This window comes from Lutra lutra, chromosome 2, assembly GCF_902655055.1.
Source record: "Lutra lutra chromosome 2, mLutLut1.2, whole genome shotgun sequence".
Classification (NCBI taxonomy): Eukaryota; Metazoa; Chordata; class Mammalia; order Carnivora; family Mustelidae; genus Lutra; species Lutra lutra.
In genome coordinates this window covers 24870909-24887617 of record NC_062279.1, presented here as the reverse complement: position 1 = coordinate 24887617, position 16709 = coordinate 24870909, and the positions used below count along the sequence as shown (strand labels likewise).

The following is a 16709-nucleotide window of genomic DNA, read 5'->3' as shown; positions in this document are numbered from 1 at the left end:
AAAAAATACCAAGATATATACTATATATTAGAGAAATACTTCAATGCATGGATAACATTACCTAGCATCACATTACTCGGACCATATTTATTTCTCAAAAAAAAATTATCTGGAAAATTTTACACATTTCATAGGAATAATCAGTAGAAATCTTTCAGAACTTGAATGAAATAAACTGCAAATTTTATTTTGCTAAAAGAACTTTGTTACAGAAAAGGAAATTCATCTAATGTTTAGAACAAACTGAATGCTCGCAATAAAAGCTACTATTTTAAGGTCTAATTAGGTCTACTAATTTTCAAATCTCAGCTATCATGCTGTATTGATGGAAAATTTTTGAATGTAACACAATAAAGGTCAACTTTGCTAGTGTCTTACTGCCACACTCAGCAGAAGCTGGACCAGGCATGACCCAATGCACATTTTCAGTTTCACAGAATCTAGGCATCACTCAACGATTCTGCTACATATATTTGTTGATAACACAGAATTATCACTCCTAGAGGTATACAGTCATACCTTTATCCTAAGAGTGAAAATCAGAAACTGTCCCATTTTGAGTTCTATATTAAAAAAAAAAATCTCGAGGGCACCTGGGTAGCTCAATCAGTTAAGCATCCGACTCCTGATTTAGGCTCAGGTCATGATCTTGGGGTCATGAGATTGAGCCCCACCATAAGGCTCCACACTCAGTGTGGAATCTGCTTGAAATTTTCTCTCTCCCTCATCCCCTACCCATTCCCCCACCCTGCTCTTACACGTGTGTGCACACTCTCACTCCCTAAAATAACTAAATTCCTCAAAAAAATAACTAAATTCTCCAAGTAGTTCTTCTAGCTATTAAACTCTATACCCTTTCTAGAGTAATAATAGAACCATGAGTAGTTAAATATTCAAGTTCCACAAATATCTGTGACAAGTTTCTAAAAAAGAGAATTTAAATGTTGAAAGTGTTAATATATTGTGCACAAAAATCATAAAGATTTAATTCACTTTTTGTAAGAGAGGGTAACGGAAATGAGGCCTAATGAAAAAACTTCCTACTTACTTACATCTTACCTCTTAACATCTTCAGGCCATAATTTCTACAAGTAGAATATAGTAACAAATATGCAATTTCCCTATCTTGCCTCATTTATGACTATAAAATAAAATAAAATACTAAAGTTCTCTTACTAGTTTTAAAATGTTCAAATGTGATATTATAAGCAGGAACTGAAACTATCTCTGTAGGAAATCTCTACTTAAAGGAAAAACACAGAGAAGATATACGACTTAATACACAGCTTCCAGTTTATATACTATAGTTTGACAAGGTAAATTAGAAAATGTTTATTATTTCAAAGAACAAAGCATACTTAATGACATCTGCCATTCCTCTATATGTGATTAAGTTATCATTCCAAATTATGTATCATTAAAGGTTAAATTATCCCTGAATAATGAATGATGCTGAACACACGCTTATTACTGCCCACCCTCCCCCCAGCCCTGCAACAGACAGGTGGAAAGTTTTTGCCAGTTTCTCCTCCTGAACAAAAATCCATTAGTGTAGGCTAGAAAAATCCTTGATCTCAGTCAGGTTTCTCTGAATCCATCTTATTTTTATCCTCTCTATTTTTCAGAATTCTTTTCTTTAGGAAGTGTCACAGATATAATTCAAACTTTGTGCTAGATCCCTATTTTTTTCTTTACATTCTCCTAAAGATTCATAACAAGCTTCTGTTTTTCACTTACATATAGTGCAAGAGGTGTTAAAGAATATCTCTAATTCTAAAACGCACAGAACCGTGTTTAAATACACAGTGTACAGACAAAACAGTATTTTGGAATCTTTGTAATTTTCCATGCATTTTTATTTATCATGGTCTTTGCATGTCACTGATTTTATTTAATGGTTTACTGACATTTTTTTTGTAGATGTTGACTAGTAATGAAAAATAAGCTAAGTACAACAGAAGTTACAATACTTAACATTGTAAATCAAAGCTAGGAAAAAGTAACTTATTTCAAAAAATATTAATGCTTTTATGCATTTAAGAATTATAAAATAAGTAACTTCAAATAAAACAATCAATTATAAAAAGAGGTTCTATTATCCTTATGAATGTGTTGGTTATGTTACATACAGTAACTGAAAATGAAACAAGAAAAGCAGCTAATTTTATCACCCAAGTAAAGAATTACAAGTGAAAGCCTTCAGTATTTTATGAATATGAATTCTCTTTTACAGCCAAACGACATATATACACTAAGCTATATCTAAAATAATAATAATAATAATAATAAGAGCTATAAAACTAAGGATATTTAAGACTAATGGAAAAAAATTAACAAAAAGTGGACACCAAAACTAAGCAGATTGTTACCTGGCGCTTCATTGCATGCATTTCTGTTAGACTGCTGTAGTATTCTCCTAGCATGTGCTGTAGGAAAGGGCAGACATAAGGATGAACATAAAATGTGTATGAATAGTAAAGACAGGGTCCATAATATGAGTAAGTGAATTAAAAAAAAAAAAAAAAAAAAAGGCACATTTCTTTAAAATTGTTTCCCTGAACTGAACTGTTATCACAAGCTATGGTTTATAATTTATTTAAAAAATAATCTTATTAGGGAAAATATCAAAAGATTTGCTATAAACATATACAAACTTAATGTGACTGATGACTGTCCAAATAAACTTCTGCCATTCACTCTTAGAAGCAAACACATCAAGGTGAACCTCCCACACTCCTGAGGGAGGAGAGCACCGTACAATTCAATACTAGCAGTCATATATGCTACTCTCTGGTAATCATGTAACAAAAACTACTAGTCCATGCTATAAACAATTTTAGAGTAATGATTAAAACTAAGTCTTTTTAGGAAGTGAATATGTAAACACATAAAGGGTATATTTACACAATTTAGGCATTTTTTAGCGCACCAAAATTCAATCATTGTATTTTTTCTAAGTAACAGTAATAAGGTCTTCAGTCCTATAACCGACTATCCATTATTTAGGTAACTCAATAATCCAATTAATAAGCCTTTCAATTTAGTGCCCCCTTCCCCAATCTCCACCAACTATATACTCCTTGAAGATCTCACTATTTGATAAAGACAGTAAAAGGAGATAAAATTGTAAAATTTTGGTAAAACCCTAGGGTCACATCAGGAAAATTGACAGTTTTGCCAAAATGATCTAGACTTACGAAAAAGCCAGAATTAAAACTTCCACCCTGCCATTTCTTAGCAATATGACCTTGAGGAAGTCAGTTCAAAATACAAACACATGTGCTGTTTCTGATTACAAAAGCAATAAATATTCGTTATGAAAGCTTTAGAAAATACAGAAGTCTAAAGATGATAAAATCACTATTAACATTTTGATGCATTTTCTTCTAGTCTTTATTCATTCTGATTTTTTGTTTAAACATAGTTGGAATCGTAGTTCAGACAACACTAAATCCCAGTATTTTTTTCCATTTTTGTTTCCTTAGCATAGATAAGTACAATTACTGGGATAAGGCCATGAGGTTTGAGGCTTTCCAGAAAAACTGTACCAGTTTATGTCACTAGCTCTTTATGATGCTGGGAAAAAAACAGGGATATTCTCTGACCATGTCTCCTCATCTGCAAAATGGAAGTAAAACCAATTCTCAAATGAGACGAATAATTTAATTTGTAAATAGTAAAGCATAATGCGAATGGTAGCTGCTACTCTCACTTTTCACCAAGGATCTTACTGACACCTGACAACTGAGGGTTTCTATTTACTGCCTCCCTCTCCATGTTTTTTTGAGATGTACTTGTTCTTTATAAATCAGGAAAGTACCAGTACTTAAAACAGCGGCAAAATGTAACTCTGTTCATTCACTGGATTAACACCTAGTAAGTGCCTACCATGTGTCCAGTACCATGGCAACATTCAAGGCATCACCTGCTGCAAAGGAATTCAAAAAAGGTGATGAAGACTCTTGAGTAAATACTATATAACTGTGATATGGGCAACAGGAGAGATTCACACTGGCTTACAAAAGAAACGAAAAAGGAGAAAGGGAAAATTCTCTGAGCTTCGATTTGATGCAAATTCAGAGTTGCAGAATTAATAGTTTATTTAAGACTCCAATAGAGAAAAAGGTTTACAAAGAGCAAAAGACAGAAAAGACACCTGCTGAGGTGAGAAACAGCAAGACAGCTAGAGGAAAACTTTAGTACAGTGCCACGAAAGAGGCGACTTCAAGGCAGAGAGGATGGGGAGAAAGTCTAGAGATGCAAAAAGGAGCCAAACTCTGCTGGCCAGATGCTGCATTAAAGCACTTGGATTCTACCCCCCAAGCATGGTAAAGCCAAAGATTTTAAACAGGGAATGATTTTATATCAAATTCTTATTCAGAGAAGATTTTTAAAATTTCAAATCAGCTCCAAATTAATGTCAACTATACTTTTTTCCTTAAAATTTCATCATGAAGTGTCAAAAGCTACTATCAGAATACTAAAAAATATTTCTAGTTTACATTTCTTGATATCAAGGAATGTATACTGTAATCTTCTAGTACATATAACCTTGCACATGACAGAAAAGTGTGACAGACCAATTGCTTTTCAAATCTAAGATGAAGTCCTTAGATTAAAGCAAACCAAAAAAGAACATACCTGAAGATATTTCTGTAGACCTACTACATTTTATTATTTTTTCCAGCTGCTCATGATTCTTTCTGCTGAATACTTTTGCTTGAACAGGCTCTTCAGTCTGGGCTGAATGTCTGTTCCTACTTTTGCAAGGTTCACATGTGCTAGACATACTGGCACTTTCATACCCTTGAGTAAAAAAAGTGACAACTGTTATCAGTTGCAACTAACTCAAACTGAAAGGGAAATTGATTCCCATAGTGAAATAGCACAGGTACTCAATTTAGAATGCTGTATAAATAGAAAACAGTAAATACAATGTCTTATGACAACCTTTGGAAGGATGGGGTAACAGTTAAAATATTCTAACAATTCATCATCCTTTGAAACCACCTTCATGAGTACATCCCAACTCAAACTATACTGTAGACCTTATATGATCCAAATTCTCTACTAGTCTCCAAGTTAACCATTTTTCAGTATTAGGAAATACAAGAAAGAATCACATCCAATCTACATAAAACGTCCATAACAGAAGAGTAATGGGCATTAATCAGGTATGTCTGCCTTCTTATAACCTGTATGCAAAATGACTTGATTTAAAAGGTCTTACCCACTCATAGGTTATATATATATATTAGTCTAAATTTTCCTTGCTATATGGCACAAGTTTGGAATTCAACTTTATTTTGTTTCACATGGATACTTGGGTTATACCTACCCTATTCCCAATGAAATAAAACGCAGCCTTGATCAATATATTCAGTCTCCGCATTTATTGAGGTTTATTTCTGGGCATTCTAGCTGTTTAATTTATCTATTCCAGTGCCATCTTCATTCTTTTAGCGAAAGAAGTTTTACAGAATGCTTAAACACCTGGTAAGGCAAGTCCTATGTAGGTAGTTTCTTTTCTTGGCTATTCTTAGACATTTGTCCTTCCCTATAAACTTTGAGATTTTTTTTTTCCAATTTCAAAAACAGTCCACAGGGATTCAAAACAGAATCACATTAAAAGCACTTACTAACTCAAGGAGAACTGGTATTTAATAATTTTACACAATTTTTAAGAACACAGTTTTTGTTTTTCATACTTGTTCAATCTTGCTTTGTATTCTTCAAAAATGTTTATAATTTTTTATAGATCTAGTACTTTCCTTGTTAAATTTACTCCTAAGGAAGAGTAAATGAAACAAGATGGAATTGGGAGGGAGACAAACCATAAGTGACTCTTAATCTCACAGAACAAACTGAGGGTTGATGGGGGGAGGGGGGTTGGGAGGGGGGTGGGATTATGGACACTGGGGAGGGTATGTGCTATGGTGAGTGCTATGAAGTGTGTAAACCTGGTGATTCACAGACCTGTACCCCTGGGGATAAAAATATATATGTTTATAAAAAATAAAATAAAAATTAAAAAAAAAAAATTTACTCCTAAGAATTTCCCCCCCAATAGCTTCGGATACTACTATGGGAAGACTATTTCCCCCCACTTCCACTTCTACTGAGTGTTACTAGGATAGAGAAAAATATTTGCATACTTATTTCATAGCCAGCTGCTTTACTAATTTACTTTGTTAACTTTAGTAGCTATTTTCCAGTGTTTCTTGGGCTCTCTCAGAAAAGTAAAAATTTGTTTTCCTCCTTTTTCAATATTTATGCCAATTATTTAATTTCTTGTCATAGTATTTTCCAAACAATGTTAGATAACAATGGTGGCAGAGAGGGAATCCCTGATTAATTTCTAATTTTGATGTAGATTATATTTGGAGTATTTTCATTTACAATGTCATTTGTGACTGGCATTAGCTAACAGCTTTCATTATTTTAATTATTAAGTAACTGTCTACTTAGATGCATTTTACTTGTGATTTTTGTTAGAACAGACTTCAAATTTTATCTCATCTACCGCTATGATTATATGACTTCTGTCCTTCAATTTCTTGACATGAAAATTATGTTGACAGATTTCCTGATAATGAACCACGGTTACATTTCTGTAATAAACCCTACTGACAACAGTCTGATACTCTTTTTGATATACTGGGAGATTAAATTGGCTAATATTTTACTTTTGAATTTATATTAGTAACTGAGATTGATCTACTATTTGCTTGGTTTTTTGTTATTTATTTATTTGATAGACAGTGAGAGAAGGAGCACAAGCAGGGGGAGTAGGAGAGGGAGAAGCAGGCCTCCCGCTGAGCAAGGAGCCCGATGTGGGGCTTGATCCCAAAACCCTGGGATGGTGACCTGAGCTGAAGCCTGATGCTTAACGACTGAGCCACCCAGGCACCCCACGAAAGTTAATTCTTTTTTTTTAAGTATAATTTTTTACCTTTTATTAACATATAATGTATTATTAGCCCCAGGGGTACAGGTCTGTGAATCGCCAGGTTTACATACTTCATAGCACGTAACTTCCCCAATGTCCATAACCCCACCACCCTCTCCTTACCTCCCTCCCCCTGGCAACCCTCAGTTTGTTTTGTGAGATGAAGAGTCTCTCATGGTTTGTCTCCCTGATCTACTGTTTTCTTTACTGAACTGTTATCTCCCCTTTTCACCTCTCCCTATAAAGGTGTCTAATCTTGATTCATATGTTGTTTCTGTTGTTTTCCTCAGGTAAGATGCACCAAGATCTTTTCACTATGACAAGTGAAGGCTCTAGTTTGAATATAGGATTCTTGAGTTGCAGTACTTTTTTTGGACATTATTTCACTTTCTTCTATTTCTTTTGTCTAATGTCAGTTTGGTTCTTTCTCATTGTATGAAATTTGTTCTTGCAGTCTAGAAGCTTACTAGATTTTTACTTTTTCCTTGGAATTAAGCAATTTTGTCAAAATATACATAGAGGTATGTGTATCTTTTACCCCTTGCCTCCTGGCTGGACAACAGTTAGGTGTTTTGATCTGCAGTCTTCAGTCTTTCTTCATTAAAGATTCCCCTTTATTATTACTTATTTAATTAGTTAGTGCCTTTCCACCTGTTTTTTCTCCTCCTTTAGTATTCCCTATATATCATATCTCCAAGATTTGTCATCAAGCCTCTAATCATTTTCCTCTTGATCTTATCTTAGTATTTTCTGCTCTGTACAAATGGTGTTATTCTTCCCCTCAATTTGCTAGGCCAGTAATTTGGGACTTAATACCATCCTCTTTTTTGAACAGTCTAAACATTAAATGTGAAAATCATTTTTTCTAGTTCTACAGAATTTGTTACAACTCAATCTGCCTAAGTGTTTTTTATGATTTTGTTCAAGTGTGTATATCCTTCAATAACTGCTTTTACCTATTCTAGTGTTCTGCTTCTGTCTTCTCCCTGGCTACTGGTCCCTTTGACATGCATTTTTACATTCACTGGGCTAGTCAGGACTGATATCTGCCCTTAAGGCTGGACCCAACTGCCAGATAGCTGCCCTGGCATGCTGACAGTACTCTTGGAAGTCTCACTCCTATGGTAAAGCAGTGTTTTTGCTAGCAAGTTGTCAGACATCGAGAGAGTAAGAAGAAGCTTCTCTATTCAGTCTCCTTGGCTGCAAAGGCAAATGCTCTCTCAGATGCAAGGTAGGGGGAATGCCACCTACTTATACTTTCCCATTAGTACCTTGAAGTGACAAAAGCCTGCTATTCTTGGAAGGAAGGGAGGTGTCAAGAATAGGAGGGGCCTGGATTTTGGCCCGCCAACCAAGTTTTCTCTGGGAACGGTAGAGCTCTGACCTTTGCCCCTGACATTCACTGAATGAGCCAACAGAATCTAAAGCCTTGCTATTACAGTCTCCAGACCACAATAGCTGCTCTGCAAATAACAAGTAAGTTCCCAATATACTGTCAGTTTACTCTCTGTCATATCCAATCTGGAATTAACCTTCCCTTTTTATTTTTAAGGACGTCATTCATGTTAGGACTTTATCATCTCATATTTGGGTTCCTGATTTCTTTTTTGGTCTCTCAGACTAAAGTCTAGCTGCTCTGATCCATTCTGCATGAAACTTACTGGAAAAGGAGCCCTCTTGGGTTACTTTTGACCTTACCATAAACAGGTTCAGCAATAAGGGTACACAACTGCCAAAAGTAATCGATAAATAGGAATTAATGAAGGTTAATGATACCTCAGAGTTACACTGGCTAGGCCAGCTAGTCTACCACCACCACCACCACATAACGGTCATTAGCGGAAAGGTGTGACCTCCTATCCCATTCGTCACTCTGTACCTTGCACACAATCTGTTTTTCTCAGCACCAGTAGCGAGACAGTCAAAAAAGAGTACTTCTAGTTGTGTCTCCACTTTAGGGACACAGCTCAGCCATGTCCTCTGGTGGCACCCTAGAGATCTTACACATATCCACACAGGCCACAAAGGTAAAGACTGAACTTCAGCTGAGCCTAAGTCTTGACAGAAGGCCTGATGATCCTCCTGGAGCACAGAACACAAGAACACAGGAGGCTTGCGAGGAACTGCTACTTAGCCATCTGTAAATCTGTCATGAAGAGGTTCTCATCTCCTCCTCATTTCTGAGGAAAGAGGAGACCTTTCTTTCTCACACTCTGAGGATACACCTCCAGACTAAAGAGTGGTGAGTAGTAGCTGCAGCACAACACTGGCTCCTCAACAACAGGGGTTCCACCACTCAGGCTGTAATGGTCACCTGGCCTCTTCGGTTTCAGTCTTCCCCTTGTAGCCCGCAGGACAAAGAACACAGGGAGTGGGGACTTCCAGCTACCCTCACTTTCTCTGTCTATGTAAATAATCAGCTCTCTGAATCTAAAAAGGATTGTTTCTTTCCTGGCCACATCTGTGAGGCCTTGCCCTTCCTAACAATTGGCATCCATTTCATCTCAATCTTCATTCATAAACAAAGGAAAGGGAAGAGAAAAGAAAAGACTCAGGGACGGTTACAGTATATTAACAGTTCTATCCAATTTTCAAAGAAAAGAATGAAGAAGATCTAGATGATATGATCCCACTGCTCTCTGATAGCATCAAAAAAGGAAATGGGACCTGGTAGCGTGTAGCCAAATTACAGGTCTGATACCTGAAGCACACAGAAAGGCAAGAAAACATGCTTAACTCAGAAAGTCTGAATTGGAATGTAAGTTTAAAAGATGATTATCACTATCACGTAATTTGTAAAACCTTACTTCACATGCAGTGATATGTAACTTTACATATAAAGACCTTCTAAAGATTAATATACATTACCATTAGTAGAAACAAAGTTCAATGAAGATTTAGCATGCTACCTCTGAAAACTGTCCCCAAGTGCAAAAACATACATAAACAGTTCAATCTAGTAGATCTGGTACAGCATAACTGGCTGTGCTGCCTCTCTCAAGAGAGCAACTCAAGTCCCACCACACTGATCTATTTCTCATATCCTATTGCCCTCCCCAACTGCTCTCATCTTCTTTTCCCGCCTCTAAACTTTTTTTCATTGTTACAATTTAGAATGCCTTCCAATATTCTCTACATCCACCTATATTAAAGACTAGTAAATATCCTATTTTCTAAGAAATCATGGCTATTCTTCTCCCATAAAATAGCAGTGGTCTAGATCAGTGCCCCTCAGACTTTAATGGGCACATTTTCATATGTTTTCAATATCTAGAATCTTGCTAAAATGCACACTGAAAAGCAATGTGTATTAATTCAGTTGGTATAAGGTGGGACCCAAGAGTGCATTTTTAATAAGCTCCCAGACAGATACTGATGCTACTTGTTCATAGTTCCCACTTTGGATAGCAAGGGTTTAGCTGACTGATTTGCTTTTTGCTACATATTAGCTTGACTCTGCATATATTAGTTAGATTCTGCTATCAAGTCTTTGATTTTTGTGTGTGTCTTAAAGTAGGGCTTTCACTGACAGATCATCTTGAATGCCTGTCGAACAAATGTGTATATTATGTTTCTGGCAGGTATTTTTATACTTGTAATGGAAGAGAGCACATAGATCAGAACATCAGTCTTTGCCTTGAAGCAAAAAAGCTGAATTATATATACAGAACCGTAATTCCTCAAAATAAAGGGGTTTCAAAATATATATATATATATATAAAATAAATATTATTTCTAGGTTTAGGTAGATATGGCCATTTGCTGGCTTAAGGGTTCCCTAAGACCCTGCTATTTAGAGTGAAATTCACAAACCAAGATCAACAAGACATGGAAACTTGTTAGAAATATAGACTTTTGGGTCCCTACCCAGACAGAATCAGTCTGCCTTTAAACAAGATTCTCATGGAGAAAAATTAAAATTTAAGAATCGCTGTCCTAGCACATTCAACTGGCTGAATGAGAAAATGCTATAAAATAAGTTATTAGTGTTTCTTCATTTATTCATATGGCCAAAAAAAAGCATTTCTGTTGGGGCAAGGTAATAGAGATAGGAAGTTCAATGAGTTACCCAAGGAGCCACTCTCTAAACATGGCCATGGTTCATTATCTACTTAAGTGTTCTCTGCTGGCACCAAGAGCAATCTTGGAGAAAGCAGAGTAGTTGGATTTTCATTCATTTGTATCACTAATCTGCTACATAAAATCAGCTCCTCCCAAACCTATAATGATAAAATATTTTCAAAGATAATAACATGTGTGCTGAGAAAACTATCATCCCTGCTCAAATCTGCTTGTTTCATTGAATCAGACTCTTCAGATGGGAGTAGCGGTAGGAGCCAAGGACATGAAGGTTCTAAGAACTGAAATGAAATAAAAGAGCAGGTAGTCTTTCTTACATCCAGTTTTCATCAGGGTTTTCAAATGTCTCACTAACCAAAAATGGCTAATATGAAGGCTACAAATGTTTACAAGTGGATTTTTTACCACAGGGTTTCCTAGGACCTCATATCCTTGCGTATATTGGGAGCTTCCGAGAGACTGAGCTGTATGTGGTGACTTCTCAAACTTTTCTGATTGTAAGTCTTAAATACTTTGTCCTTAAGCACTAAGTACAATCTCCTTGAACCCAGAACAACCTCTCAAAAAGCTGAAAAGCATCCCTAGCAAACTTAAAGGAGGATCCTTTAACTCTAATATTCCAGATTCTAGTTAATAAAACTATTTCTACCTAGCACTAGACTTTAATAAATCCTTCAAAATTCGAAAAACCTATTTTTTTAAATGGCATGCATTTAACACTATTAAAAGAACTTTGATAGGCTATCCAAAGACAAGATTCAATAAAACAAGGGTTAATGTTTCACCTTATTAATTTAACTTCCTTAAGGACTAAGAGCAAACTTGTTTTAAAAGTGGTTTCACCAGAAATCATAACAAAATGTTGGATGTAGGATAAGATGTAAAAAGAATGTAAAATAGAATGTAAAAAGAATGAACAACAGTAAAAATTCGGCCCTTTGGCAACCTTTAATGACCTACAAGATTTACAAAACATCTTCTAAGCTTATAGTAACCACACACACAGGAAATATAAGAATATCCACAACATTAAACCCTATTTGATAAATTTTATATAAAAACTTATGAAGGTAACTAAAAATAACTTTATTCAACTAGCCCTAGAACAGTGCTTATCCATTTAGCCACAATGAAATGAAGTATGTCAACATGCCAGAATAGTTATCAACATTCACACCGATCAATAGTCAACAAATTTTGACACTTACCAATATTTTTAACTCTGCTTTTCAGCTGAGTAGAATGCCTTTTCTTACTCTTTGATTTAGGAGTTTTATCTTTAGATGCCAGGCTGGCCTGTGCAGATGCTTTCCTTGTCTTGAATGTTTTGGTTACTGTTGTTGGATCCAATGGGTCAGGCATACTGCTAAAGCTTTCTAATGACTCTTCATCAAACTGGCGTCTTCTCCGGCTGGTGTCTAATTGATTTTTGCGATTACTATTTGTAGTTTTCTCTACAGACACTGGAAATCCAGTCTTGATAAATGGTTTTTCTACATCACCTTCTTGGTCATATAACCATGGTGTCCTACTGTTTTCCACCTCCTCTTCAGGCTGTTTTTGATTCCTTACCAATGAAAATAAATTTTTACAGATATGATGACAGAGTTCTATGTTTACTGGAAAACTGCAGATATAGTAAATAGATTTAGGCAAATAAAAACATCAACAGGCTCTAAAAACATTTTCATAGAAATATACATTAAATATGTAAATAGTATACAGGTTAATGTCCTTAAATACTTTAAATATTTTCTTGAGAGGGAGAATCTTTTTTTTTTTTTTTTTTAAGATTTTATTTGAGAGAGAGAAACAGAGTACAAACAGGGGAAAGGACAAAGGGACAAGTACGCTCCCCACTGAGCGTGGAGCCCAACAGAGGACTCAATCTCAGGACCCTGAGATCATGACCTGAAGTCTGACGCTTAACTGACTGAGCTACCCAGACACCCCAGAGAGAGAATCTTAAAGCAGGTTCCACACCCAGCGTGGAGCCCAAAACGGGGCTCGATCTCACAACACTAAGACATGACCCGAGCTAAAATCAAGAGTTGGATGCTTAACTTAGTGACCCAGGGGCCCCTTTAAACTTTAGTATCAGACCCTTCTCACTAAACCATTTTCACTGGCAGAAGCTGCAGACAAATGATCTAGCACTCATGATGAAAAAGAGTGGGAAAGAAAAATTTTAAAAAACAATGGAATATACAAGAAAAAAACAAAACACTTGGAGGAAGAGCTAAGAGTTGTATGTAGTAGAGGGTTTGGCAATATACACAAATCTGTGTCACCAGAAGCAGTTCAAAATAGAACTGGAATTGGTGAAAACAATTGTCCATGCAACTCATAATTTATTCCTCCATTCATTAAGCACAATTTAATTCTATTGGTCTGGTGTCATTTTCCAAATTTTATCTGCTAAACACTGACATCATTTAATATGTTAACAGGTATTTGCTGACCATCTAAATTTGGCAAACAAGAGACAAAGTTAAACATGTCTGCAAGATTTCTCAAAACTTTAAACATGCCAATGTCCTATACAAATGTCTTAGAAGTGAACATAGTGAGCAAAATGTCCCGAATTTTTATCACAGAACCTGACATGAACAATAGTGTTCTGAAGAACATGATTTAGGAGACACTGACCTCCAGGTTTCAAATTAACATAAGATTAGCAAACCTATAGTCTGCAGACCAAATTCAGCCTGCTAGCTATTTCTGTATGGCCTGAGAGCTAAAATGATTCTTTCTTTGGAAAGGAAAAAAAAAAAAAAAGATTTTTAAATTTATTTTAGGAGAAGGGGGAGGGCAGAGGGAGAGAGAGAGAAAGAATCTCAAGCAGATTTAGCACAAAGCCCAACCTGAGGCTTGCCTGGTCCCACCCACGAGATCATGACCCAAGCCGAAATCAAGAGTTGGGACACTCAGTAGACTGAGTGGCCCAGGTGCCCCTAAAATGATTCTTACAAAAAGTAAAATAAAATATTCTTATATTCTTACATGGTTGAAAAAAGTCAAAGGAAGAAAAATTGTTTGTGACAGAAATTATGTAAAATTCACATTTCAGTACCCACAAAGTGTTATTGGAACACAGCTGCTTGTTCACATATTGTTTATGGCTGCTTTCATGCAAAAATAGCAGAAATAAATGGTATGCAATATTTATCATCAAGCCCTTTCCAATATAAGTTTTCTGACCCCAGCTCACTACAATGTTTCATCTGACCTCTTGTTACCTCTAGCCATTAAAGTCAGGGAAGCTACCTATTTAACAGTTGACATTTTGGGGAAATGAGGTCTAATCTGAAGTAGGTAAAATATCTCAAATAATATTATATATCCAAATCCACCCTTTTTTACTATTAATTATATATAAAATGTGGATAATAATAAAGTAGGGACCTTCCAATAGCAAAGCTATTCACTAAAGCATTGAACAAATGTTTATTGCTTATGACGGAAATTCATTCAACCATCATTTCTGAATGGCAACTGTGCCCTAAACACCATTAGGCTCTGACAATGGAGTACTTTTAAAGAGCAATAGGATGTTTAATTGAAAGAAGTGGTTAGTAGATCTAAGAAAAAGTCAGGGAGGTCAACCATAGGATTCCTACAGTCAAATACAGTTGAATTCTAAGAGGTTTTGTTTAATTAGGTTTACAAAAAAAAAAATCCATGATTTAATAATTAAATAGTGCCAAAATGATTACTTAAGTGCTCGAAGACATGCCCAATCATACTACTAGAGAGAAAAGTGATGTGAATTTTATATTTGTAAAGGTCTGCGAAGACAAAATAAAAGAGATACTTCTTACAGAAGTATAGGCTGAACTGACCTCTAATTTTTCATCCTAAAAAGTTTTTTTCTGAAGTAAGTACGACTAACAATAAAAAAACTATAGTTTTACCAGCTGGCTATCAAAATCATTTTCTGGATTAGCACAATCATTAAGAATGTTATTTATTTAGCTATAAATATATAGAATGATTTACCTGACTCAACCAACTAGTCTTCTACACTATCTGAGTCAAAAATTTTATGTGGGAAGACTATCATATTAAAAAATAATAACACTGGGGCGCCTGGGTGGCTCAGTTGGTTGGGCCACTGCCTCCAGCTCAGGTCATGATCTCAGGGTCCTGGGATCAAGTCCCGCATTGGGCTCTCTGCCCGGTGGGGAGCCTGCTTCCTCCTCTCTCTCTCTGCCTGCCACTCTGCCTACTTGTGATCTCTGTCTGTCAAATAAATGAGTAAATTCTTAAAAAAAAAATGTTTAAAAAAAATAATAATAACACTGAGGAAAAAAGTATGTTAACACTGAGAAACAGAGAAAGAAATCCTGACTATGACTGATATCATCTATCAATAATGTAATAGTGCTCAACATTACATTCAGATAGGCCTTAAGAATATATTCTAATCAGGAGCCATGAATCAAGGAGCCATCACTTTATAAGTATCATCTAGTAGTTAATATTAGTTTCTAGCCCTAAAGTGAACTTAAGGACAGATATCAAATCAAGCCAAGAGACATTTTATGGGTCAGGTCTTATCCTTCACTCTGATCAAAACAATGAATTATTCCTGTTATCAGGATTAGTGGCAGATGTATGCCTGAGACACCTGTAAAGTAGCAGCTGAATATTCTCAATGCTAACAAGCCAAACAATAACAAGCATCCTTCCTCACTGTGTTTGCAAATTAAATATAATTAGATATAATCATATAAGTAACATTTAAGAAAATAATGGATTAGGTTCACAATCAAGTACCTTTGTTTTTCTGCTCCAACAGAAGAACTGCTTTCAAAAGGTTTTGGAAAAGCCATATATTCTGTTTTCCCTGAAGAGTTCTGGGCTAATGGTTGCTGCTGTTCAGTGGGTGTAGAAATATTCTGAGAAAAATCTCCATAATTAGAAGGAAATAAAGGGCTGAAATTCATACCTAATAAATAAAAGAAATAGGTAAGACAACAATAAAAGAAGTACCTAAAGGCCTTAATACAAAATTAAAACACAGTTTTAATTAAATGTGTCAGTCAAATCCACCAAAACAAGTAACTGTTAAACTAATATTCATTTGTTCAATCACTGTTTACAGTTCAGCCCACTAGCTTTTTGGCAGTGATGACTGAACAAAGTAACAGGTAAATGCCTACAAGCGTCTGGTACCCGGTAAGCTAATGAATGTCAAATACTATTACTTCTAACTTTTTAGCTCTGAAGGGATGAGGATTATTTATTTACATGTTATTCTGTCTAATGCTCAAATAACACTATGACATAGGTATTAAATTATTTTTACCAGGAAGAAAACCGGCTCAAAGATTAAACAGCTAGTAAATGGAAGAGGAGGTCAGAGCTCAGGTCTACACAACTCCAAAGCTTATATTCTTTCCACTCTACTTTAACTGGGAAACTAGAATAGAACTAAGTTCTTAACCACACAGTGCCGTATGAGATATATTTGCAAGGGGCGACTAACAACTTGGTGGGGGAAAAGGGGTGAGAAAAGGCTTCACAGTATTAGTTTGTGAAGAATGAATAGTCTGCCCAAGGCTGCCACAGGCATGAGGCATATTAGTGTAAAGGAACTGCCTGAGCTATTTTTAATATTATCTGTTACCTAGAAAGCCACGCAAAAAACGTTTGCTGCCGATATTCATTGGTGCTC

The 16709-nt window shown here is 35.7% G+C and overlaps 1 protein-coding gene across 43 annotated transcripts in view; it reads right to left on the bottom strand.

Moving 5' to 3' along the window:
- The window catches only part of PCM1 (pericentriolar material 1), an 84429-nt gene that overhangs the window by 26449 nt on the left and 41271 nt on the right, over nt 1-16709 (bottom strand). For 17 of the 43 annotated variants that reach the window (XM_047716318.1, XM_047716342.1, XM_047716308.1 and 14 more), the window contains 4 exons: nt 15809-15980; nt 12238-12596; nt 4642-4806; nt 2370-2426 (listed from right to left, as the gene is read on the bottom strand). In XM_047716318.1, coding sequence (XP_047572274.1) covers nt 2370-2426; nt 4642-4806; nt 12238-12596; nt 15809-15980 — 753 coding nt within the window. The remainder of the gene's footprint in view (nt 1-2369; nt 2427-4641; nt 4807-12237; nt 12597-15808; nt 15981-16709) is intronic. The other 26 variants (XM_047716423.1, XM_047716512.1, XM_047716502.1 and 23 more) reach the window with 3 other exon arrangements.